The following is a 25222-nucleotide window of genomic DNA, read 5'->3' on the forward strand; positions in this document are numbered from 1 at the left end:
TAAAATTGAAAAAAAGAGAGTTTATTGCAGCAGCAGTACAGGTTTGAAGAAATAATTATACCAAATAGTTAATAATGTAGGCTAACAGGATTTATAACAGAAGTTATAATTGAACAAACACAATACACAGATCAAAACCAACTGTTCCATCAACATTTTAAACTAAGATCACTAGCACTTGAAGTTGATTTACAGTGTTCCACAGCATGTGCTGTTAAAATTCAACAATAGCTGGAAGCAAAGCCACATGGCAGCATGTTATAAGCTTGAGAGCCATACTGTATTCAGCGGAGCCTGCAGGCTAGAACCAGAACTATAGTGGTCACCATGAGGATGAGAAAATAGCCTTCAACAGTAGGTACCACACCATCACAACATCTAGAACACCTGAAAGAGAGATAGAGGGAGAGCAAGAGCAAAAGAGAGAGAGAAAGAGAATGTAGAAAAGAGAAAGAAAGAAAATTAAGAAATGTCAAAAGGAGAGACAGACAGGAAAGAGAGAGAAAGAGAGAAATTAAAATCATTGAAAAGACGAGGACATTGTTCTCAATATCATTGATGCTGGGTGGTGAACTACAGACGCTGGGTGGTGAACTACAGACGCTGGGTGGTGAACTCTAGGGCTGCTAAACCATGTGGGTGGGAAAGAACATGTCACCTTGTCTGGAAACCCGAACCCCATGCACCTTACACCTACCCTGCTTTGGCTCGATTGTGGGCTCAAGGGTATTGAAAGAGGGTCCAGAGGTAGGGAGGTCTGGGGGAGAAAAAAGCCCAGATCAAAACATTTTAAACTCAGCAACAAAAGAAACGTCCTCTCACTGTTAACTGCGTTTCTTTTCAGCAAACTTGTATTTTCAGTAAATACTTGTATGAACATAACAAGATTCAACAAGTGAGACATAAACTGAACAAGTTCCACAGACGTGTGACTAACAGAAATGGAATAATGTGTCCCTGAACAAAGGGGTCAAAATCAGTAAGTAACAGTCAATATCGGGTACTTAATGCACTGCATTAAGTACTGCAGAGCATCTCCTCCTCATGGACTACACCAGATTTGCCAGTTCTGTGGGATGTTACCCCACTCTTCCACCAAGGGACCTGCAAGTTCCTGGACATTTATGGGGGAAAATGACCCTAGTCCTCACCCTCCGATCCAACAGGTCCCAGACGTGCTCAATGGGATTAAGATCCGGGCTCTTCGCTGGCCATGACAGAACACTGACATTCATGTCTTGCAGGAAATCACGCACAGAACGAGCAGTACGGCTGGTGGCATTGTCATGCTGGAGGGTCATTTCAGGATGAGCCTGCAGGAAGGGTCCCACATGAGAGAGGATGTCTTCCCTGTAACACACAGCGTTGAGATTGCCTGCAGTGACAACAAGCTCAGTCCGATGATGCTGTGACACACCGCCCCAGACCATGACGGACCCTACACCTCCAAATCGATCCCACTCCAGAGTACAGGCCTTGGTGTAATGCTCATTCCTTCGACGAGAAATGCGAATCCGACCATCAGCCCTGGTGAGACAAAACCACAGCTTGTCAGTGAGGAGCACTTTTTGCCAGTCCTATCTGGTCCAGCGACGGTGGGTTTGTGCCCAAAGGCGACGTTGTTGTCGGTGATGTCTGGTAAGGACCTGCTTTACAACAGGCCTACAAGCCCCCAGTCCAGCCTCTCTCAGCCTATTGTGGACAGTCTGTGCACTGATAGAGGGATTGTGCGTTCCTGGTGTAACTCGGGCAGTTGTTGTTGCCATCCTGTACCTGTCACGCAGGTGTGATGTTCGGATGTCCCGATCCTGTGCAGGTGTTGTTACATGTGGTCTGCCACTGCGAGGACGATCGGCTGTCCGTCCTGTCTCCCTGTAGCGCTGTTTTCGGCGTCTCACAGTACAGACATTGCAATTTATTGCCCTGGCAACATCTGCAGTCCTCATGCCTCCTTTCAGCATGCCTAAGGCACGTTCACGCAGATGAGCAGGGACCCTGGGTATCTTTCTTTTGGTGTTTTTCAGAGTCAGTAGAAATGCCTCTTTAGTGTTCTAAGCTTTCATAACTGTGACCTTAATTGCCTACCGTCTGTAAGCTGTTCTTGTCTTAACGACCATTCCACAGGTGCATGTCCATTAATTGTTTATGGTTCATTGAACAAGCATGGGAAACAGTGTTTAAACCCTTTACAATGAAGATCTGTGGAGTTATTTAGATTTGTATGAATTATCTTTGAAAGACAGGGTCCTGAAAAAGTGACGTTTCTTTTTTTGCTGAGTTTATATAGATACATACAGATGTGTAACCAACGGGGTGTAACCTGGGTAATCTGTGTGCTACAAGGCTGCATTAACACACTGAGCTGAAGCCTAAGTATTAGCTCAGGGTGATACATAAATATTCAGGTCTATGACAATTGTACACTTCACACATGCCTAAATGTGGTATGTTTTTATTTGACTCTTATTATTGATATTGATTATTGTACTGCAGTGTTGAGGGAGATAGCACACAAGCATTTCACTGCCCCTTTTACACCTGCTGTAAACTGTGTACGTGACAAATAAAATTGGATTAGATTTTGATTTGATCTTACCTCCCACTGTAATAACAGCTGTGGTGCCCAGGGCATCAGCTGGTTCTGTCCTACAGCTATAGTTTCCACTGTCCTTCTCCCCAGCTCCACTCACATGCATAGACAGAGTAATGTTGGGCAGGATGGCGCTAGCGTTAAGTAGGACCTGGCCATCCTTCCACCACTGCATCACATGGCTGGGCTGCAGGCAGACAAACTCACAGGCCAGGCTGAAGCTGTGGCCCGGCCGGATCATTTGGTCCACATGGGCTGAGTTGATGGAGGTGTAACAGTGACCTATAAATCCAGAAACATCCACTTTTTATAAGATGAAACACTTGTGTTAAGCGTGTTATAACCACTTATAAGCTTTTTATAGCTACTTGTTAGGATATAAGCAAAGATGGTCCAAGCTCTATTTCCTATTTATCCATCCTATTCATCCATTTGAAATATGACAGAGAGAACAACATACTCCTTTCCACTAAAAGCCTATGCCTGGCTATGCCTAGACTTACCTCTTACTTGGACCAAGAGAAAAGCTATCCTTAAGATCAAGCACATAATGTCAATCAGTCCCGTTTGTGATATATGTCAGCCTGTCCTTTTCACAGCTTGATGTGTGGACTGAGTCCCTTCAGACAAAGAAAGGCAGTGTGGAAACTACCTATCGGGTGACCCAACAGTTACTCAGGAAACGCAGGTCTGAGTTCTGAGAAGCTCTCATGATAAACCAGCAGATGGTTTGATAACACTGACCAACAGATCACATCCTCTTGCAATTCATTCTATTGCAAACTTGCAAAGTTTAAAGTGGAAGTTTAAAGGAGTATATTTTCCTATACAGTAGAGTCTATGACAGTAGAGAGAGAGAGCTTCACATTCATTTGTTCTCTCTCTTTGATGTTTTCACCTTCGACTCCCCAGGTAAACATTTCCACTGAATCCATCTTTACCAGGCTATTTCTACGTGTTCATTTCCCAGAGAACGCATAGAGCCCCGTGTTGATTATCCCCTTTATCCCATGGCTTTAATTTAACACATAAGCCACTAGAAATGTGTTCAACATCAACTAAAGTAGCTAGCAAGTTAGTTTACTAGATAGCTACAGTAGTTGCCTTGGTCACCAAACAAACAGACTTGCTAATTTAGCTAAACAACCATGAGTCCTAGCTTGCTATTATGAAAATCGAATTCCCAATGACAACAATGCTTTAAATTAGAGCAGATCAAACATAGAACATGTAAGAATGAACTATAGCCATTGAATTCTACCATGCTGATATACCGTGCATATGTAAGGGATAATCAACCAGGGACTATACGTAGCCAACCAAACCATCAGTCCTAGCTTGCCATTATGAAAATTGAATTCAACAATGCCAATAACATTAATGTTTTCAATTCGACTTTTGCTTTCAAAAGCTGCTCAAAACAAAGAACATGCAAGAATGAACTAGCCATTAAATTCTACCATGCTGATATACACTATATATACAAAAGTGTGTGGCCACCCCTTCAAATGAATGGATTTGACTATTTCAGCCACACCTGTTGCTGACAGGAGTTACTCTTAAGGATCGGACCCTTTTTTTTTAAATCGCCAAAAATGACATGCCCAAATCTAACTGCCTGTAGCTCAGACCTGAAGCAAGGATATGCATATTCTTGATACCATTTGAAAGGAAACACTGAAGTTTGTGAAAATGTGAAATTAATGTAGGAGAATATAACCAATTAGATCTGGTAGAAGATAATACAAATATAAAAACATATGTTTTTCTTTGTTCCATCATCTTTGAACTGCAAGAGAAAAGCCATAATGTACTGTTCCAGGTTAGGCACAATTTAGATCTTGGCCACTAGATGGCAGCAGATTATGTGTAGAGTTTTAGACTGATTCAATGAATCATTGCATTTCTGTTCAAAATGTTGTATCAAGACTGCCCAAATGTGCCTAATTGGTTTATTAATACATTTTCAAGTGCATAACTGTGCACTCTCCTCAAACAATAGCATGGTATTATTGCACTGTAATAGCTACTGTAAATTGGACAGTGCAGTTAAATGAACAAGAATTTACGTTTTCTGCCCATATCAGATATGTCTATGTCCTGGGAAATTTTCTCCATACTTACAACCTCATGCTAATCACGTTAGCCTATGTTAGCTCAACCGTCCCGTGGGGGGTGATCCCGTAGACTCTTAGAGTCTACCATCAAGCACACAGATATGCAATCTACATAGAAAAACATTGGCAGTAGAATGGCTTTAAGAGCTCACTGCCTCAATCGGCGTTCCATCCCAAAGGTGTTCGATGGGGTTGAGGTCAGAGCTCTGTGCAGGCCAGTCAAGTTCTTTCACACCGATTTCGATTGTATGGACCTCACTTTGTGCACGGGGGCATTGCAATGCTGAAACAGGAAAGGGCCTTCCCCAAACTGTTGCCACAAATTTGGATGCACAGAATCATCTAGAATGTCATTGTAAGAATGTATGCTGTAGTGTCCCGTCACTGGAACTAAGGGGCCTAGCCCAAACCATGAAAAACAGCCCCAGACCATTATTCCTCCTCCACCAAATTTTACATTTGGCACTATACATTTAGGCAGGTAGCGTTCTCCTGGCATCCGCCAAACCCATATTTGTCCGTCGGACTGCCAGATGGTGAAGCGTAATTCATCACTCCAGAGAATACTTTCCACTACTCCAGAGTCCAATGGCAGCGAGCCTTACACCACTCCAGCCAATGCATAGTATTGCGCGTGGTGATCTTAGGCTTGTGTGCGGCTGCTCAGCCACGGAAACCCATTTTATGATGCTCCCGACAACAGTTCTTGTGCTGACGTTGCTTCCAGATATAGTTTGGAACTTGGTAGTGAGTGTTGCAAACAAGGACAGACGATTTTTACCCGCTTTGCACTTCATTTCCTACAGCACTCTGTGGTCCCGTAAGAAATTGTGTGGCCTACCTACCACTTCACAGCTGAGCTCTTGTTGTTCCTAGACGTTTCCACTTCACAATAACAGCACTGCCAGTTGATCAGGGAAACTCCAGTAAAGCAGAAATTTAACGAACTGACTTGTTGGAAAGGTGGCATCCTATGACGGTGCCATGTTGAAAGTCATTGGGCTCTTCAGTAAGGCCATTCTACTGCCTATGTTTGTCTATGGAGATGGAATGGCTGTGTGCTCGATTTTATTCACCTGTCAGCAGCAGGTGTGGCTAAAATAGCCAAATCCACTCATTTGAAGGGGTGCCCACATACTTTTGAATATATACTGTATGTCAATCTGTCTTTTTCACAGCTTGATGTGTTTCTTTTTTCACAGCTTGATGAGTACCTTCAGACACAGAAAGGCAGTGTGGAAACTACATTTTATGACCTCACACACACTTACTCAGGAAACACAGGTCTGAGTAGCTCTCATTATAAACAAGCCGATGGTATGATAACACTGACCAACAGATCACATCCTCTTGCAATTTATACTATTGCAAACTTTAAAGTTGAAGTTTAAAGGAGTATAATAGCCTATATAATAGGGTCTATCATAGAGAGAGAGCGAGAGATTCACATTAATTTGATCTCTGATGTTTTCACCTCTGAGTCCCCGGGTAAACATTTCCTTTGAATCCATCTTTACCAGGCTATTTCTACAGTAGGGCAAAACACACATCTATTTGTCTACATCTGCTAACCACCATGTGACGTGTTAACATCCTCTCAGGTGTGTTCCTTCGGCTTGGAGAAACTGCTAGTAGGCTAGTCAACCACTTCACAAACTAGCTGCATCCCAGGTGGCACAGACATCTGGCCTGATTCCTGCATGCCAGATCTAAAACTGGCAGCCGGATCCGGCCCGAGTCAGAAATGAATGACGGTACAGAATAGGCCCGAGTCATTTGGGCCCGATCTGGCAGCCAGAACTGAGCCAAAGATGCCATTTTAGGCCCAGCAATGCCCCGAATTCACTCGATTTTTATCTAAATAGATTAAATTGACCGTGTGGGTTTCATCCCTTAACAGGCACTATTTATGTACAGTAGCATGGATGTATCCAAATAAATGTCACTAGAAAACAGCTTAAACAAATGCAAATGCAGCTACTTTGATGTTATTCTGTCTGCAAAGTTGACACAACTGTGTTAGCCATAGTTGGCTACCTAGCAAGCAAGGGATAAGAACATTGCAAGCCTGCATAGCAACCAAACAAATAGCATGAACAACAAGTCCTCTTCTCTAGCAACTTAACTGATAGAACTAACAACCTGGTTTAGTGGATTGCTGAAATAGTATGAATTTACTTATCAAAATTAAAATCTCAATGAAAACATGTCATTTTTACCAGTAAATGTGTGCTTGTTTTCTATGGCAACAGCGGTTTAAGTGGGATAAACGCCTCTGCTCTGTACATTATCTGGAATTAATAAACTCGTTATTATCAAGTCCTCCATTATTTCTAGATAATGTACCAAGTGTCAGTGTTTATCCCTTACATGTTTGTGTGTATGTAAACTCAGCAATAAAAGAAACGTCACTTTTTCAGGACCCTGTCTTTCAAAGATAATTCATACAAATGCAAATAACTCCACAGATCTTCATTGTAAAAGGTTTAAACACTGTTTCCCATGCTTGTTCAATGAACCATAAACAATTAATGAACATGCACCTGCGGAACGGTCGTTAAGACACTAACAGCTTACAGATGGTAGGCAATTAAGGTCACAGTTATGAAAGCTTAGGACACTAAAGAGGCCTTTCTACTGACTCTGAAAAACACCTAACCAAAGATGCCCAGGGTCCCTGCTCATCTGCGTGAACGTGCCTTAGGTGTGCTGGAAGGAAGCATGAGGACTGCAGATGTGGCCAGGGAAATAAATTGCGATGTCCGTACTGTGAGATGCCTAAGACAGCACTACAGGGAGACAGGATGGACAGCTGATCGTCCTCGCAGTGGCAGAGCACGTGTAACAACACCTGCACAGGATCGGTACATCCGAAACATCACACCTGCGGGACAGGTACAGGATGGCAGAAACAACTGCCCGAGATACACCAGGAACGCACAATCTCTCCATCAGTGCTCAGACTGTCCACAATAGGCTGAGAGAGGCTGGACTGAGGGCTTGTAGGCCTGTTGTAAGGCAGGTCCTCACCAGACATCACCGGCAACAACGTCGCCTTTGGGCACAAACCCACCATCGCTGGACCAGACAGGACTGGCAAAAAGTGTTGTCTCAACAGGGGTGATGGTAGAATTCACGTTTATCGTCGAAGGAATGAGCGTTACACCAAGGCCTGTACTCTGGAGCGGGATCGATTTGGAGTGTCTGTCATGGTCTGTGGCGGTGTGTCACAGCATCATCGGACTGAACTTGTTGTCATTGCAGGCAATCTCAATGCTGTGCGTTACAGAGAAGACATCCTCCTCCCTCATGTGGTACCCTTCCTGCAGACTCATCCTGACATGACCTTCCAGCATGACAATGCCACCAGTCATACTGCTCGTTCTGTGTGTAATTTCCAGCAAGACATGAATGTCAGTGTTCTGCAATGGCCAGCGAAGAGCCCGGATCTCAATCCAATTGAGCACGTCTGGGACCTGTTGGATCGGAGGGTGAGGACTAGGGCCATTTCCCCCAGAAATGTCCAGGAATTTGCAGATGCCTTGGTGGAAGAGTGGGGTAACATCTCACAGCAAGAACTGACAAATCTGGTGCAGTCCATGAGGAGGAGATGCACTGCAGTACTTCATGCAGCTGGTGGCCACACCAGATACTAGAGGTCGACCGATTTATCGGAATGGCCGATTAATTAGGGCCCATTTCAAGTTTTCATAACAATCGGAAATCGGTAATTTTGGATGCCGATTTTATTTAAACTTTATGAAACGAGGCAAGTCAGTTAAGAACACATTCTTACTTTCAATGACGGCCTAGGAACGGTGGGTTAACTGCCTTGTTCAGGGGCAGAACGACAGATTTTTACCTTGTCAGCTCAGGGATTCAATCTTGCAACCTTACGGTTAACTAGTCCAACGCTCTAACCACCTGAGCAATGGTAGGCAGCAGCAGGCCTGTAAGCATTCATTCAAACAGCACTTTAGCTAATTAGCGGGGTGAGCGCTAATAACGTTTCAAACGTCACTCGCTCTGAGACTTGGAGTAGTTGTTCCCCTTGCTCTACATGGGTAACGCTGCTTCGAGGGTGGCTGTTGTCGTTGTGTTCCTGGTTCGAGCCCAGGTAGGAGCGAGGAGAGGAACGGAAGCTATACTGTTACAATGGCAATACTAAAGTGCCTATAAGAACATCCAATAGTCAAAGGTATATGAAATACAAATGGTAGAGAGAAATAGTCCTATAATTCCTATAATAACTACAACCTAAAACTTCTTACCTGGGAATATTGAAGACTCATGTTAAAAGGAACCACCAGCTTTCATATGTTCTCATGTTCTGAGCAAGGAACTTAAAACATTAGCTTTCTTACGTGGCACATATTGCACTTTTGCTTTCTTCTCCAACACTTTGTTTTTGCATTATTTAAACCAAATTGAACATGTTTCATTATTTATTTGAGGCTAAATTGATTTTTATTGATGTATTATATTAAGTTAAAATAAGTGTTCATTCAGTATGGTTGTATTTTAAATTATTACAAATACATTTTAAAAATCGGCCGATTAATCGGTATCCGGTTTTTTTGTCCTCCAATAATCGGTATCGGCGTTGAAAAATCATAATCGGTCGACCTCTACCAGATACCGACTGTTGATTTGATTTTGACCCCCCTTTGTTCAGGGATACATTATTCCACTTCTTTTAGTCACATGTCTGTGGAACTTGTTCAATATGTCTCACATGTTGAATCCTATGTTCATACAAATATTACCACATGTTAAATTGGCTGAAAATAAACGCAGTTGACAGTGAGAGGACATTTATTTTTTTGCTAAGTTTATGTGTGTATGTAAATGTGTGTCTCTGGTTCTAGCTGCCCTTTCCTTGCTGTGTTCAGTCCTCTCCTTTCTGCCTCTGTCTGGTGCAAGCTGCAGCCACTTTATGACAAACTTCTCTGTCTCTCAATCTGTAATCTGTACCCTTGGATGTAAAAGTGTTTCTCCTTTTGAATAAAACAAAAAAAGTTCAAAATAAGTAGTCACTGAAATCCTAGGAATCACAATCCAGACCTCAGGTTTCCAATTTCAACACTGAGTCAAACAGATCAAGCGATATGTGCTTGTTTTAGCGCTCCCTTGTGGTCAATCTGAACATGCTTGCATATGTTGAGTCTTGTCAGGGTTTGTAACATGTGTACTGGTGTATATACATTTATGTGCCAGCCCACGCCCACATTAAAGTTTACTGGTCAGTTGTTTTACATACTTGAAAATATTGCGTTGAAAGACGTTGGTCCATAGACCATACAGTACATTCGGAAAGTATTCAGACCCCTTGACTTTTTCCACATTTTGTTAGGTTACAGCCTTATTATAAAATGTATTAAATAAATAAAATCCTCATCAATTTACAGACAATATCCCATAATGACAAAGAGAAAACAGGTTTTTAGACATTTTTGCAAATTGATTAAACATAAACACATACATACCTTATTTACATAAGTATTCATACCCTTTGCTATGTGACTCGAAATTGAGCTCAGGTGCATCCTGTTTCCATTGATCATCCTTGAAATGTTTCTACAACTTCATTGGAGTCAACCTGTTGTAAATGCAGTTGATTGGACATGATTTGGAAAGGCACACACACCTGTCAATATAAGGTCCTACAGTTGACAATGATCGTCAGAGAAAAAACCAAGCCATGAGATCGAAGGAATTGTCGGTAGAGCTCCAAGACAGTATTGTGTCGAGGCACAGATCTGGGGAAGGGTACCAAAACATTTCTGCAGCATTGAAGGACACAGTGGCCTCAATCATTCTTAAATGGAAGAAGTTTGGAACCACGTAAGACTCTTCCTAGAGCTGGTCGCCCGGCCAAACAAGGCAATCGGGGAAGAAGGGCCTTGGTCAACGAGGCGGCCAAGAAACCGATGGTCACTCTGACAGAGCTCCAAAGTTCCTCTGTGGAGAATGGAAAACCTTCCAGAAGGACAACCATCTCTTCAGCACTCCACCAATCAGGCCTTTATAGTAGAGTGGCAAGACAGAAGCCACTCCTCAGTAAAAGGCACATGACAGCCCGCTTGGATTTTACCAAAAGGCACCTAAAGGACTCTCAGACCATGAAAAACAAGTTTCTCTGGTCTGATGAAACCAAGATTGAACTCTTTGGCCTGAACGCCAAGCATTACGTCTGGAGGAAACCTGGCACCATCCCTACGGTGAAGCATGGTGGTGGCAGAATCCTTCTGTGGGGAGGTTTTTAAGCGACAGAGACTGGGAGACTAGTCAGGACCAAGGGAAAGGTGAACAGAGCAAAGTACAGAGAGATCCTTGATGAAAACCTGCTCCAGAGCACTCAGGACCTCAGACAGGGCAAAGGTTCACTTCCCAACAGGACAATGACCCGAAGCACACAGCGAAGACAACGCAGAAGTGGCTTCAGCCAGAGCCCGGACTTGAACGATAGAACATCTTTGGAGAGACCTGAAAATAGCTGTGCAGAGATGCTCCCCATCCAACCTGACAGAGCTTGAGACGATCTGCAGAGAAGAATGGGAGAAACTCCCCAAATACAGGTGCCAAGCTTGTAGCGTCATACCCAAGACTCGAGGCTATAGTTGCTGCCAAAGGTGCTTCAACCACGCTGATGGTTTTGTTACTGTGCTGACCACACCCCTCTGCTCTTGACTGTCCAATGTCTCTTTCAGCTGGTCAAGCACATCATATGGGATTTTCCTACATCCATGAACAACAGGAGGGACTTTTGGATCAATGTAGATGTGGTGCAGGCCTGGAAACTCAGAGTCCTTTAATAAATCTTCTTTGGGATTGGTGTCCAATCCACAGGGCAGCTGAGCTAACGTAGGCTAATGAGATAAGCATGAGGTTGTAAGTAACAAGAACATTTCCCAGGACATAGACATATCTGATATTGGCAGAAAGCTTGTTAATTCTTGTTAATCTAACTGCACTGTCCAATTTACAGTAGTTATTACAGTGAAACAATAGCATGTTATTGTTTGAGAAGAGTGCCTAATTTTGAACATGAAAAGTTATTCATAAACTAATTAGGCACATTTGGGCAGTCTTGCCTCATTTTTTTTAACAGAAATGCAATGGTTCATTGGATCAGTCTAAAACTTTGCACATACACTGCTACCATCTAGCGGCCAAATTCTAAATTGCACCAGGGCTGGAATAATACATTATGGCATTTTTCTTGCATTTCAAAGATGGTACAAAAAAAATACTAAAGAACAGTTGGTTTTTTCTTTGTATTATCTTTTACCAGATCTACTGTGTTATATTCTCCTACATCCCTTTCACATTTCCAAAAACTTTTTCAAATGGTACCAATAATATTCATATCCTTGCTTCAGGGCCTGAGCTACAGGCAGTTAGGTTTGGGTATATCATTTTAGGTGAATTTTTTTTTTTTTTTTAAAGGGGCAGATCCTTAAGAGGCTTGAGTAGCTCTTCTTGGAGCATGGCAGAGCATGGCATGCAACTGTAGACATTTTTCTGATGAGGTCAAGCTGCACACAGGCCTCTGCCTAGTAGTGGTATCAGATGCATCTGTAACATAGAACTGTAGATGGGCTTGTTTGTGCCGCGTGGCAACTTGCAATATCATGATGCCCGTTGGTTTAATGCGGGTGCCTCCATAGGCTATGAGTACAGTCTCAGTCTCTTTCATGTTGAATTGCATGGGCAATTTGTCAGCTATTGCTTGTGGGAGCACATAAGCTTCAGCTACTGTGTCTAACTGAAAAGTTGACTGTCTGTCCCCCTATACGCAAGTTTGTGTGCCAGCCAACATCTTTTTTGAGCACTTGTGTCACTGCACCTATGAACAACATGTCCACTTCCTTGACCTCTGTTTCAAAAGGAGCAACATCTGTCCTTGACCTCCACACAGCTGCAAAGTGATTTATCTTGCCACATGTTTTACATTCAACATTGAATGCAGGACATCTCTTTGGTTAGTGTGTTTTTCCACAAGTCTTTGCCTGCTGCTCGCTGGTTGAGCATGGCGGCGGCCTTTATTCTGACTGTGCTCGTGATTGTATAATGGCGGCCCTTTTCTTCCATAGCATGCACAAACTGATATACATACAGTATCAGTCAAAACTTGACACACCTGCTCATTCAAGCGTTTTTCTTTATTTTCACTATTTTCTACATTGCAGAATAATAGTGAAGACGTCAAAACTATGAAATAACACATGGAATCATGTAGTAACCCCCAAAAAGTGTTAAACAAATATAAATATATTTCAAAATATATTTTAGATTATTCAAAGTAGCCACCCTTTGCCTTGGCAGCTTTGCACACTCTTGGCATTATCTTAACCAACTTCACCTGGAATAATTTTCCAACAGTCTTGAAGGAGTTCCCACATATGCGGAGTACTTTTTGGCTGCTATTCTACAATGTAGAAAATTGTAAAAATAAAGAGTAGATGCGTCCAACCTTTTGACTGGTACTGTAGCCTGAGTTGATGTAATGTATTTTGTACAGCAAACATGTATTGCCTTAGCTAGGGTTAAATCCTCGGTGTCTTTGAACTCACAACCGCGTGTTCTCAGTAAGGTTATACACTTGTCAATACCTGCCTGTTCATTGAAGTTGTGTGCCCAAAATGAATGTCTCTCGAACACAGTATTCATGCGTGGTGCACAGTAGTTGTCCAATGCCTTCATCACCTCGACCAGTTTCTTGTTTTCCGGGTCGGCATATGTGATCTCTCCAGCTCGTCTAAAAACTGCTATTTCCCTAGGCTCTGGTTTGTCATTTATCCCTCTGGCTAAGTAGTACAAGTTCAGTCTTTGTTTCAATTTCTTGCAAGGATTCCAGTCAATAACAACGGAGAAGGTGGTGTAACCGACTGCATTGCTGCGAATCCCAAACTCCATAGCTATTGGGACTGCGTTGAACCATTGACTCTGCGCTGTGAGTATTTTCCAATCTAAAAGTGCAATGTCGACATTTTGTCTTTTATAAAGTGGCAACTCGCTAACTACCATGGTTTTGTCTGAATTGGTGACACACAGACTGTATGGGCCGGCATGTGTTCAAAACTTCATTTCTAGAGACGATTGACATCTGTTTACACCAATGTCCATCTGTCAACTCCACTTCCTTTCACCACGAATCGCAATGTATTTTTGCAAATTCTTTCGTTAATACTTAGCTAGTTTAGCCTACGTTAGTTGATTATGGACATCATCGACTGCTAAATGGAGCCTGGCGTTAGCTGGCAACGTTCAATATGTATCGTGCTATTTGGTCCACATTAACTATCGAACCTGCTGCAAGGCTGATGGATATTAGCTATGTCGCAAACATTGTGAAATTGGTTTTACTAACCTGACATTCGTTGTGGCTAAAAGCCTAGCTAGTTACGTTAACTAGGTAACGTTAAATTGTCTGCGATGTCGTGTTGTTTGTTTCATGCGTTGTATGATTAAAATAACGCAACATAACACCGTTTCAGCCAATGTATGTAATTTAGCTAGTTGATGTTTCTTAGCTAACCAACGAGTTACATCATGAAGCTCAATTCAATGTAATATTTTAAACAGTTATTGTTATCAATTTGAAAGGTAATTAACCAGAAAAGAGGCTAGCCCATTTCCTGTTTTTGTTTTGTTTTCAACAAAACGCAGTGCTGAGATATCAGGGCAAGATGATTTGATGGAAAACGTCCAATCTGTGTGGTAACTGTTCGAGAAAGCAGTTGATTGGCTTCAAATAATTCTGCCAATCGTGGATGAGAACTAGTCAATGAGTGGGTTTCGATTAATGTCAATCGTGGTATGCGTGTTTTGACCGGCTGAAAGGTGATTGCATTCGATTTGGACCCGGGCTGCCTCCTAGGCGTGAGCCTGGTGGCCTGTTCGATGCCCATGGCGAAATCGGCTCTAACCAGGAGTGATATAGCCTAAACTAGATTGAGCACGTGGAGTAATCAGTAGGATTATGTGTTTTCACATGCAAAAGTGATTGCTTTAAAAAAAATAAAAACTCCTTATCTGCCTTCCCAATGAAAACTAGTTAGAAAATTCGAACATTAGGCTACTGGCAGCCTGTCTACTGTTCTTTGACAATTCTCTCTGTAAATAGTGCAGGGGAATTAAAAGTAGATTTTTCTTTCAACTGACCCAAAATAGGCAGGTAGCCTAGTGGTTGGAGCATTGGTCCAGTAACCGAAAGGTTGCTGGATCGAGTCCCTGATCTGACAAGGTAAACATCTGTCGTTCTGCCCTTGGACAAGGCAGTTTCTATTTATTTATTTTTATTTCACCTTTATTTAACCAGGTAGGCTAGTTGAGAACAACTGCGACCTGGCCAAGATAAAGCAAAGCAGTGTGACACAGACAACAACACATAGTTACACATGGAATAAACAATAAACAAGCCAATAACACAATAAACAAGCCAATATCACAATAAACAAGTCAATGACACAGTAGAAAAAAAATAATGTCTATATACAGTGTGTGCAAAAGGCATGAGAAGATATGCAATAAATAAGCCATAGTAGTGTAGAATTACAATTTAGCAGATTAACACTGGAGTGATAAATGAGCAGATGATGATGTGCAAGTAGAGATACTGATGTGCAAGTAGAGATACTGATGTGCAAAAGAGCAGAAAAGTAAATAAAACCGGATGAGGTAGGTAGATTGGGTGGGCTATTTACAGATGGACTATGTACAGCTGCAGCGATCGGTTAGCTGCTCAGATAGCTGCTGATGTTTAAAGTTGGTGAGGGAAATAAAAGTCTCCAGCTTCAGCGATTTTTGTAATTCATTCCAGTCACTGGCAGCAGAGAACTGGAAGGAAAGGTGACCAAATGAGGTGTTGGCTTTGGGAATGATCAGTGAGATATACCTGCTGGAACGTGTGTTACAGGTGGGTGTTGTTATCGTGACCAGTGAACTGAGATAAGGCGGAGCTTTACCTAGCATAGACTTATAGATGACCTGGAGCCAGTGGGTCTGGCGACGAATATGTAGCGAAGGCCAGCCGACTAGAGCATACAGGTGGTATAAGGTGATTTGGTAACAAAATGGATGGCACTGTGATAGACTGCATCCCGTTTGCTGAGTAGAGTATTGGACTAAGTATTGGCTGTCTTAGTGCCAGCCTCTGACTGTGATGGTATGTAAACAGCTACAAAGAATACAGATGAAAACTCTCTCGGTCGGTAGTGTGGTCTACAGCTTATCATGAGATACTCTACCTCAGGCGAGCAATAGCTCGAGACTTCCTTAGATATTGTGCACCAGCTGTTGTTTACAAATATACATAGACTGCTGCCCCTTGTCTTACCAGACGCCGCTGTTCTATCCTGCCAGTACATCGTATAACCAGCCAGTTGTATGTTGATGTTGTCGTCGTTCAGCCACGACTCCGTGAAGTATAAGATGTTCGTTTTTAATGTCCCGTTGGTAGTTCCATCTTCGGTGTAACTCTTCGATTTTATTGTCCAAAGAGTGCACGTTTGCTAGAAGAATGGAGGGAAGTGGGGGATTATTCGATCGCCTACGAATTCTCAGAAGGTAGCCCGACATTCGGCCCCTCTTTCTCCACCTCCTCTTCACGCAGATCACGGGGATCAGGACCTGTTCCCGAGGAAGCAGTGTATCCTTCACGTCGGGCTCGTCAGAGTCGTGAAAGGAAAAAGAGGATTCTACTTGTCCGTGTTGAGTAATCGCAGTCCTGGTGACTAGAAGTTATTTTCGGTCATAAGAGACGGTAGCAGCAACATTATGTACAAAATAAGTTTTAAAAATGAATTGCAAACAAAAAAACACAATCGGTTTGTTCTACATGGGATTTTTCTAGCTTATTTGAACGGTCCACAACTTTGTGCCCACCTGAATGCAGCCCTGAACATAGGTGTTTAATGCATAGGCGAATATAATTTCTCTCTGTGTATATATTTAGCTAACTAGGTTATCTGAATCTATTGCAGGATTTCAGGTCAAGTTCAAACCACATGTACCTATTTTCGGTAACTAAATTATCTCCCACCCTTCTCTGTCTGTATGTTTAAGACAAGTCATAGGCTTGTCAGCAGCAGCAGTGCAGTACTCTACTCAGTCCTGTACTGCTTGACCCATTTTGACAGCCTTTTTTTTTTGGTTGCAGAAAACTCAAAGGACTGCATTTCAGGGATGGATGAATAAAACCAGACCAAAAATATGCTCCTGTAACACAGTACTATCATACAAGGGTGAGAATGAATCAATTATTTATTTTTGCCAGTGTGTGAAAGAAGAGCCAATGGAAAATTACCTCTCCACAAGCCCTACTAGCTACTGTACTACAATGTCACCTCTGAATGCAATCTTTATTAGCTGACTCGGATGTGTTAGGTGGAGATGCTGAGAAGGCTGATAGAGAATTCAAAACGTGTCTTCCTCTGCTGCGTCTTTCATACACCTTAGATGGGCTTTATGATCTCCTCACAGACCATGCTCATTCGAGTCATGCTAGGTTTTTCGCTTATGTTTTTTAGTAACTGAAATGATAAGTAGCTACCCGTCCTGCAGTGTTTTTCACGCTTCATTAAAAACAGGACACTATACTTCATCAGTTTTACAGAATTATTAATAAAGATCTCATTGTAGTTAACATCAATAAACTCATAACAATTGTGGTTACCACTAGCTTCATGTGCTTACAAAGAAATTCACAACATATATTTTTCTCCATAGTTGCTTGCTTTGCACTGTAGAAACATGGGTATTGACCTCTCGGCTGCGTAGTTATGGTTTCTCCATAGACTGACACCCCCTACTACACACATCATCTTATCTTTCTTTTATCATTGTCTCCCTCTCTCTCAATTCCCTGGAGTTAGCCTATCTTGATATGACAATGGTGTGAAGTGGCCCTCAGGAAAGAAGAACACAAGTCCCTCAGGTGTCCCACTGTCCTCTTCATCGCTCCATGCCCCGCTAAGAAGACAACACAGTGTTCCACTTGTGGAAAGAAGAGTTTTGCACCCTCTTTTTGCTCTACCGTTTCTTTCTTGCCATGGGGGGTGCGGTGAGTGCCGGGGAGGACAACAATGATCTGATTGACAACCTGAAGGAGGCGCAGTACATCCGTACAGGTCGCGTGGAAAAGGCCTTCAGGGCCATAGACCGCGGGGACTACTACCTGGATGGCTACAGGTACTATACTACCCTTAATGCTCTATACAACCTATCCAGTTTTATCAACATCAGGTTTGGGGTCCATTTCAATTCAGGAAGTAAACAAAAATTCCAATTCCTAATTTTTCTCATAAGCAAAACATACAATGTGAGTTTCAGTTTATTTCCTGAATCAACTGAATTTAAAAGGTATTGCCCCAACCTAGGTACCTATAATGCTCTGTACAAAATTGTTTTTTCTTTGTAAACATTTTCCTGGAGCTAACATAAGGGTGTCCCATCTCCTTACCTACACTACAGGGACAATGCCTATAAGGACCTGGCGTGGAAGCATGGCAACATCCACCTTTCTGCCCCCTGTATCTACTCTGAGGTGATGGAGGCTCTGAAGCTCCAGCAGGGACTGTCCTTCCTCAATTTGGGCAGTGGGACTGGGTACCTCAGCACCATGGTGGGACTCATCATAGGTAACGATGCCTCTGTTTGTTTAATTAAATATTTTCCCTCTCTATGATGTGTTGAGATATTCATTTAAATCTTGATTAACGATTATATGGTGATGGTATACATCAATGCTCTAGCCCTAATGAGTTAACCTATGCTTAAACAACACAAGGCAACACACATGGATAGCATACGAAGTCAAACGCAGACCCACCTAACCGGTCGTAAGTGATGTGTAATCACTGCAAATGAACTTTTAATAGTTTTTTTGCAGGTCCATTTGGTGTGAACCATGGAGTGGAGCTCCATGCGGATGTGGTGGAATACGCCAAGGAGAAACTAGATGACTTCATCAAGAATAGTGACAGCTTTGATAAGTGAGTTGGAACCTTAATCAAAACGTTACACATGTTATATAGGGTGTAATGGTGCATGCAGTGAAACTCTGGTTAAATAACTAGATGCAGTTCAGTTAGTATTTTTCTGCCTGACAATTTTCAGACATGGAAATTGCCTTACAGTGATGCTCCAGAGCTTTTGTATAATTTCAGCCTTTTATTTTTTTGTTGTTGACTTTCCCCCTCTGTTTCCGCTACTAAATTTATCACCCAGGGAGGACTTGGCCTACAGGCCATGATTAACTATTGTGAAGATCTAGATTATAGACCGTGTTTCTTGTAGATACCGTCTTTCTTTTTTTGGAAATAGTATAGAGCACATAAATGCTTAATACAAATAATTTTTTCCTTTATTTCTCTTCATTACCCACCCGAACTCAACAAGTCTGCAAACTTAACTTTAAAGGTCTGAAAGGTTAAATGGTTACTTATTTTATGTTTTACTTTTTCTTTCTTTCTCAATAACCCCAACAATATTCTGCTTTAGATACTTCATATGTAAAGCTGCCACTCACCGTTATGCTGCAACCCTGTAATGACAGGGCAGGTAGTGGAGAAACGGGGCGGGAGGGACTGCGGGGCAGAGGGAGTGGTTCATGGGGGGGGTTTTGGATGGGAAACGACGAATGGGTTGGTTCCCATGTGGGTCCTGATTTTTGTTTAACATCCATAGGCTTATTAACACTAAAGATTCATCATTAATAATGAATTGTTTTTTGAAAAACAATGGCAACGCTAGTTATTCTCTCTTGGAATTTGAAATACCTTAATAGTCATATCAAATGTTCCAGCTGTCTTGATGTCCTAGCAAGAAACCATATTGATATGGCAATGGTCCAAGAAACACACCTACTCTAAAAGGGTGCACATAGAATAGAGAACCATTTGTACAAACTGGCTGCTTTTTCATCAGCCCCAAACAGAACTAAAGGTGTAATCATAATGATACATAAGAAACTGAAAATCACCATCTTGGGTAAAGACAAAGGCCAAGAAGGCGGAATCACTTTCCTTAAATGCATACATAATGGAAAGAAAATGGCCTTTTATTAATGTGTACACTCCAAACTCATGATCCTACATTCTCTGAACAGCATATTGTCAAAATTAACTGAATTCCATCTGGTTATCGGGACAGACATGAATGCCATTTTGGACATGCGGGACAAATCTGATAAGACCAACTACAGTCTACAACTACTGACCACCATGCTTACTACTGCCAACTTAAAATTTCAGAATCTTCTACGCAACAAGATGGCGTTTCAATGTTTCATTACTACAAACGCCTACATTCTGTGATCAATTTCAAATTGAACTAAATGAATTCATAATGATCAATAAAAATTCAGTCGATGAACCCCGGATTCTACGGGATGCCATCATAGATTTTATAAAAAATAATGGAACTGCATTTGCATCTGTGTTGAATAAATCACAATTAAAAAAGATAGCAGAATTGGAAATGTTGTTATTTGCGTTAGTGTTCTCAACAAACACTCTTTTCTAAGTCAAGACCGAGCTTAATTTATTAATAATACAGAGAGCAGAATTTTCCATTCATCGAGTCAGACTCAACCATTAATTCATGGAAATCGTCCCAGTCATTTACTGGCCAAAAAGCTATGCAATAATGATCAATTAGCTGATATAGCAACTATTGAATCTGAAATAGGGGAATTATTATCAGAACCCAAATGAATCAAAGATTCTCCCGCTTCTATAAAGAATTGTACACCTCTGATTTTAAATCCACACCAAGCCAGACTATCCTTTCTAAAATAATAACTCCTCTTCTCTCAACAGAGGAAGCCACCTCGCTGGGAGCCCAAATCTCCCTCAATGAACTCAAAAGGGCATTGGATAGCACAAATAAAGGCAAATGACCTGGATGGGATGGTATTTCTTCTGAGCTCTATTTCAAATTTTGTAATCAATTAGGATGGGTTTGTTAAAAAAAGTTTTTCCTTGGATAACCTCCATAGATTATTACAGATCTTAAACACATACAGCTCCTTGGGCTGCTTAATCGCACAATGCAGAAAAAGCTTTTAATAGACTAGAATGGTCATCTCTGGTCTGTCTTAGAACCTATGGGAATTGTCTCCAATTTCATTAATATGATTAAAATGCTATATGCCAATTCCTCAGCCATAGTTATAACAGGCATTATCTGCTCCTCTCCTTTCAGAATCAATAGAAGCAGCAGACAAGGCGATCCAATTTCTACTTTGCTATTTTTATTATCCATGGAACCCCTGCCCAAGGCAATTCATCAATCGAAGGAAAGAACACACATTTCTTTCAAATCTACTGATCACTCATTTCATTATACACAGATTATATTTTACTACAATGAGCAAAAATATGAACGCAACATGTAAAGTGTTGGTCCCACGTTTCATGAATTTATTTCAACTGACTTATTTCCTTAAATGAACTGTAACTCAAAACAAAATGTTTGTTTCATGTTGCGTGTATATTTTGGTTAAGTATATATTTACAATTTAAGTCAGCTATGCTAGCCTATGGAGGCCCTTGGGAAACCCATCCAATTATGGGATTTAAAAATACATTATCTGGGCTCCCAAAAGGACTGATCTCTATAATATATAAACAACTTTTGGGAGTTGGCCATAAAGAAAGTATGGGCCCCAGATATAATTGAATCTGAACAACCCTTTTAACTGGAACAGAATATGTAAATATATGACCTTGGCATCCTGTAACCTAAACCATAAACTTAAACATTTTACGTTTGTTCACAGACTGTATTTAAGACAGAGGAAACATTCTACGATGACATTCGTCCCAACTGTTCACTGTGTCCCCTAAATCAAGTAGGCACATTCCTTCATATCATGTGGGAGTGCCCTGCAGTTAAATGCTTTTCATCTACCATGTTACTTAATGATGATAGCTCCTTGAATCTCTCAATCAATCAAAAACGATTACTGATGTTGGCTCTTCGATGGCATTCACCTCACTCTTTCCCAATTTGCCAGTGGATACAGTTACTATTAGATATTAAAACATTAGAATTATCGACAGCAATAACTAATGGTGATAGTCAAAGAACAATTGAGGCCTGGACAGATATACTGTGGTTGGATGGAGACATGTTGGTTCGGTGAATAGGAGGGGAGGTTGGGGGTGGAGGCCCACTTGTATATTTTTTTTGGGGGGGGGTGGGTTAATACTGAATTTATTGTTACTTAAACTATGTATTTCTTACTTTTGTTTTTCTTTTGAGTGGCATCCCGCGGGTACATTTTATATAAACCAAAAATATTAATTGAAATTGATATTGTACCTCTAAATGGTGCAGGACACAAGTCATTTTTCCAACAATTGTTTACAGACACAGTGAATTATAAGTGAAATAATCACAATTCTAATGGGTCAGAAGTTGACATACACTAAGTTGACTGTGCCTTTTATACAGCTTGGAAAATTCCAGAAAATTATGTCATGGCTTTATACGCTTCTGATAGGCTAATTGACATAATTTGAGTCAATTAGAGGTGTTCATGTGGATGTATTTCAAGGCCTAGCTTCAAACTCAGTGCCTCTTTGCTTGACATCATGGGAAAATCATAAGAAATCAGCCAAGACCTCAGAAAAAACTTGTAGACCTACACAAGTCTGGTTCATCCTTGGGACTAATTTCCAAACACCTGAAGGTACCACATTAATCTTTACAAACAATAGTACAAGTATAAACACCATGGTACCACGCAGCTGTCATACCGCTCAATAAGGAGACGCGTTCTGGCTTAAGGACAACAAAGGCAAGGTAGCAAAGTGGCCATCAAGGAAGGTTGTGGAAGGCTACCTGAAACGTTTGACCCAAGTTCAACAATTTAAAGGCAATGCTACCAAATACTAATTGAGTGTATGTACACTTCTGACCCACTTGGAATGTGATGAAAGAAATAAAAGCTGAAATAAATCATTCTCTCTACTATTATTCTGAAATTTCACATTCTTAAATTAAAGTGGTGATCCTAACTGACCTAACACAGGGAATTTTTACTTGGATTAAATGTCAGGAATTGTGAAAAACTGAGTTGAAATGTATTTGGCTAAGGTGTATGTACATTTCCAACTTCAACTGTGTGTGTGTGTGTATGTATATATATATATGTGTATATCTCGGCAAAAAAATAAACGTCCATTTTCAGGACCCTGTCTTTCAAAGATAATTCATACAAATCCAAATAACTTCACAGATCTTCATTGTAAAGGGTTTAAACACTGTTTCCCATGCTTGTTCAATGAAGCCATAAACAATTAATGAACATGCACCTGTGGAATGGTCGTTAAGACACGAATAGCTTACAGACGGTAGGCAATTAAGGTCACAGTTATGAAAGCTTAGGACACTAAAGAGGCATTTCTACTGACTCTGAAAAACACCAAAATAAAGATTCCCAGGGTCCCTGCTCACCTGCGTGAACGTGCCTTAGGCATGCTGCAAGGACTCATGAAGAATGCAGATGTGGCCAGGGCAATAAATTGCAATGTCCGTACTGTGAGACGCCCAAGACAGCACTACGGGGAGACAGGGCAGACAGCTGATTGTCCTCGCAGTGGCAGACCACGTGTAACAACACCTGCACAGGATCGGTACATCCAAACCTCACATCTGTGGGACAGGTACAGGATGGCAACAACTGCCCGAGTTACACCAGGAAGGCACAATCCCTCCATCAGTGCTCAGACTGTCTGCAATAGGCTGAGAGAGGCTGGACTGAGGGCTTGTAGGCCTGTTGTAAGGCAGGTCCTCACCAGACATCACTGGCAACAACGTCGCCTATGGGCACAAACCCACCGTCGCTGTACCAGGCAGGACTGGCAAAAAGTGCTCTTCTCTAACGAGTCGCGGTTTTGTCTCACCAGGGGTGATGGTCGGATTCGCATTTCTCGTCGAAGGAATGAGCGTTGACACCGAGGCCTGTGTTCTGGAGCGGAATCGATTTGGAGGTGGAGGGTCCGTCATGGTCTGGGGCGGTGTGTCACATCATCATCGGACTGAGCTTGTTGTCACTGCAGGCAATCTCAACGCTGTGCGTTACAGGGAAGACATCCTCTCTCATGTGGGACCCTTCCTGCAGGCTCATCCTGAAATGACCCTCCAGCATGACAATGCCACCAGCCGTACTGCTCGTTCTGTGCGTGATTTCCTGCAAGACAGGAATGTCAGTGTTCTGCCATGGCCAGCCAAGAGCCCGGATCTCAATCCCATTGAGCACGTCTGGGACCTGTTGAATCAGAGGGTGAGGGCTTCGGCCATTCCCCCCAGAAATGCCCGGGAACTTGCAGGTGCCGTGGTGGAAGAGCGGGGTAACATCTCACAGCAAGAACTGTGAGGAGATGCACTGCAGTACTTAGTATCTGGTGTGGCCACCAGCTGCATTGACTGTTACTTTGATTTTGACCCCCCCCCCCTTTGTTCAGGGACACATTATTCAATTTCTGTTCGTCACATGTCTGTGGAACTTGTTTATGTCTCAGTTGTTGAATCTTGTTATGTTCGTACAAATATTTGCACATGTTAAATTAGCTGAAAATAAACACAGTTGACAGTGAGAGGACTTTTCTTTTTTTGCTGAGTTTAGTACCAGTCAAAAGTTTGGACACACCTACTCATTCCAGCGGTTTTCTTTATTTTTTACTATTTTCTACATTGTAAAATAATAGTGAAGACATAAATACTAGGAAATAACATATATGGAATCATGTAGTAACCAAAAAAGTCTTAAGCTAATTAAAATATATTTGAGATTCTTAAAAGTAGCCACCCTTTGACTTGATGACAGCTTTGCACCCTCTTGGCATTCTCTCACCCAGCTTCATGAGGAATGCTTTCCAACAGTCTTGAAGGAGTTCCCACATATTCTGAGCACTTGTTGGATGCTTTTCCTTCACTCTGCGGTCCAACTCATCCCAAACCATCTCATTTGGGTTGAGGTCAGTGAGGTCATCTGATGCAGCACTCCATCATTCTCCTTATTGGTCAAGTAGCCCTTAAACAGTCTGGAGGTGTGTTGGGTCATTGTCCTGTTGAAAAACAAATGATAGTCCCACTAAGTGCAAACCAGATGGGATGGCATATTGCTGCAGAATGCTGTGGTAGCCGTTTTCGTTAAGTGTGCCTTGAATTCTAAATAAATCGGTGGCGGTCCTCATGAGAGCCAGTTTCATCATAGTGCTTGATGGTTTTTACGACTGCGCTTGAAGAAACTTCAGAAATTCTTTAAATGTTCAGGACTTACTGACTTTCATGACTTAAAGTAAGGATGGTCTGTCGTTTCTCTTTGCTTATTTGAGCTGTTCTTGCCATAATATGGACTTGGACTTTTACCAAATAGGGCTGTCTTCTGTATACCACCCTTATTGTCACAACACATCTGATTAGCTCAAATGCATTAAGAAGGAAAGAAATTACACAAATGCACTTTTTTAACAAGGCACACCTGTCCATTGAAATGCAA

The 25222-nt window shown here is 41.8% G+C and overlaps 2 protein-coding genes across 7 annotated transcripts in view; one reads left to right on the top strand and one right to left on the bottom strand.

The window, feature by feature from the left end:
- LOC135512584 (uncharacterized) lies at positions 1 to 14183 on the bottom strand. 5 transcript variants are annotated; one of them, XM_064934774.1, is made up of 4 exons: positions 14081 to 14183; positions 2597 to 2872; positions 698 to 757; positions 1 to 387 (listed from the first exon to the last, which is right to left on the bottom strand). In XM_064934774.1, exons 1-4 carry the CDS (start codon positions 14085 to 14087, stop codon positions 323 to 325), a joined length of 408 nt encoding a protein of 135 aa, XP_064790846.1. In that variant the 5' UTR covers positions 14088 to 14183; the 3' UTR covers positions 1 to 322. The 5 variants fall into 5 exon arrangements, with proteins under 5 accessions (XP_064790846.1, XP_064790830.1, XP_064790864.1 ...); XM_064934758.1 differs by lacking the exon at positions 14081 to 14183 and adding an exon at positions 13323 to 14048; XM_064934792.1 differs by lacking the exon at positions 14081 to 14183 and adding an exon at positions 5553 to 5637.
- The window catches only part of LOC135512573 (protein-L-isoaspartate O-methyltransferase domain-containing protein 1-like), a 20356-nt gene continuing 8700 nt past the window's right edge, over positions 13567 to 25222 (top strand). The window contains exons 1-5 of one of the 2 annotated variants that reach the window (XM_064934735.1): positions 13567 to 13663; positions 16871 to 16955; positions 17586 to 17901; positions 18184 to 18350; positions 18602 to 18704. In XM_064934735.1, the coding sequence (XP_064790807.1) occupies positions 17762 to 17901; positions 18184 to 18350; positions 18602 to 18704 (410 nt within the window). In that variant the 5' untranslated portion in view covers positions 13567 to 13663; positions 16871 to 16955; positions 17586 to 17761. The remainder of the gene's footprint in view (positions 13664 to 16870; positions 16956 to 17585; positions 17902 to 18183; positions 18351 to 18601; positions 18705 to 25222) is intronic. The other variant, XM_064934744.1, reaches the window with a different exon arrangement.

Source organism: Oncorhynchus masou, chromosome 3 (genome assembly GCF_036934945.1).
Source record: "Oncorhynchus masou masou isolate Uvic2021 chromosome 3, UVic_Omas_1.1, whole genome shotgun sequence".
In the NCBI taxonomy this organism is placed as follows: Eukaryota; Metazoa; Chordata; class Actinopteri; order Salmoniformes; family Salmonidae; genus Oncorhynchus; species Oncorhynchus masou.

Coding starts and splice junctions, on each gene's coding strand:
- LOC135512584 (XM_064934758.1), bottom strand. CDS start 13,737: ATGGTAGTTAGCGAGTTGCCACTTTATAAAAGACAAAATGTCGACATT. Junction 2,873..13,322: donor CAACTTCAATGAACAGGCAG/GTATTGACAAGT, acceptor CTGGATTTATAG/GTCACTGTTACACCTCCATC. Junction 388..697: donor CACAATCGAGCCAAAGCAGG/GTAGGTGTAAGG, acceptor TCTCTCTTTCAG/GTGTTCTAGATGTTGTGATG.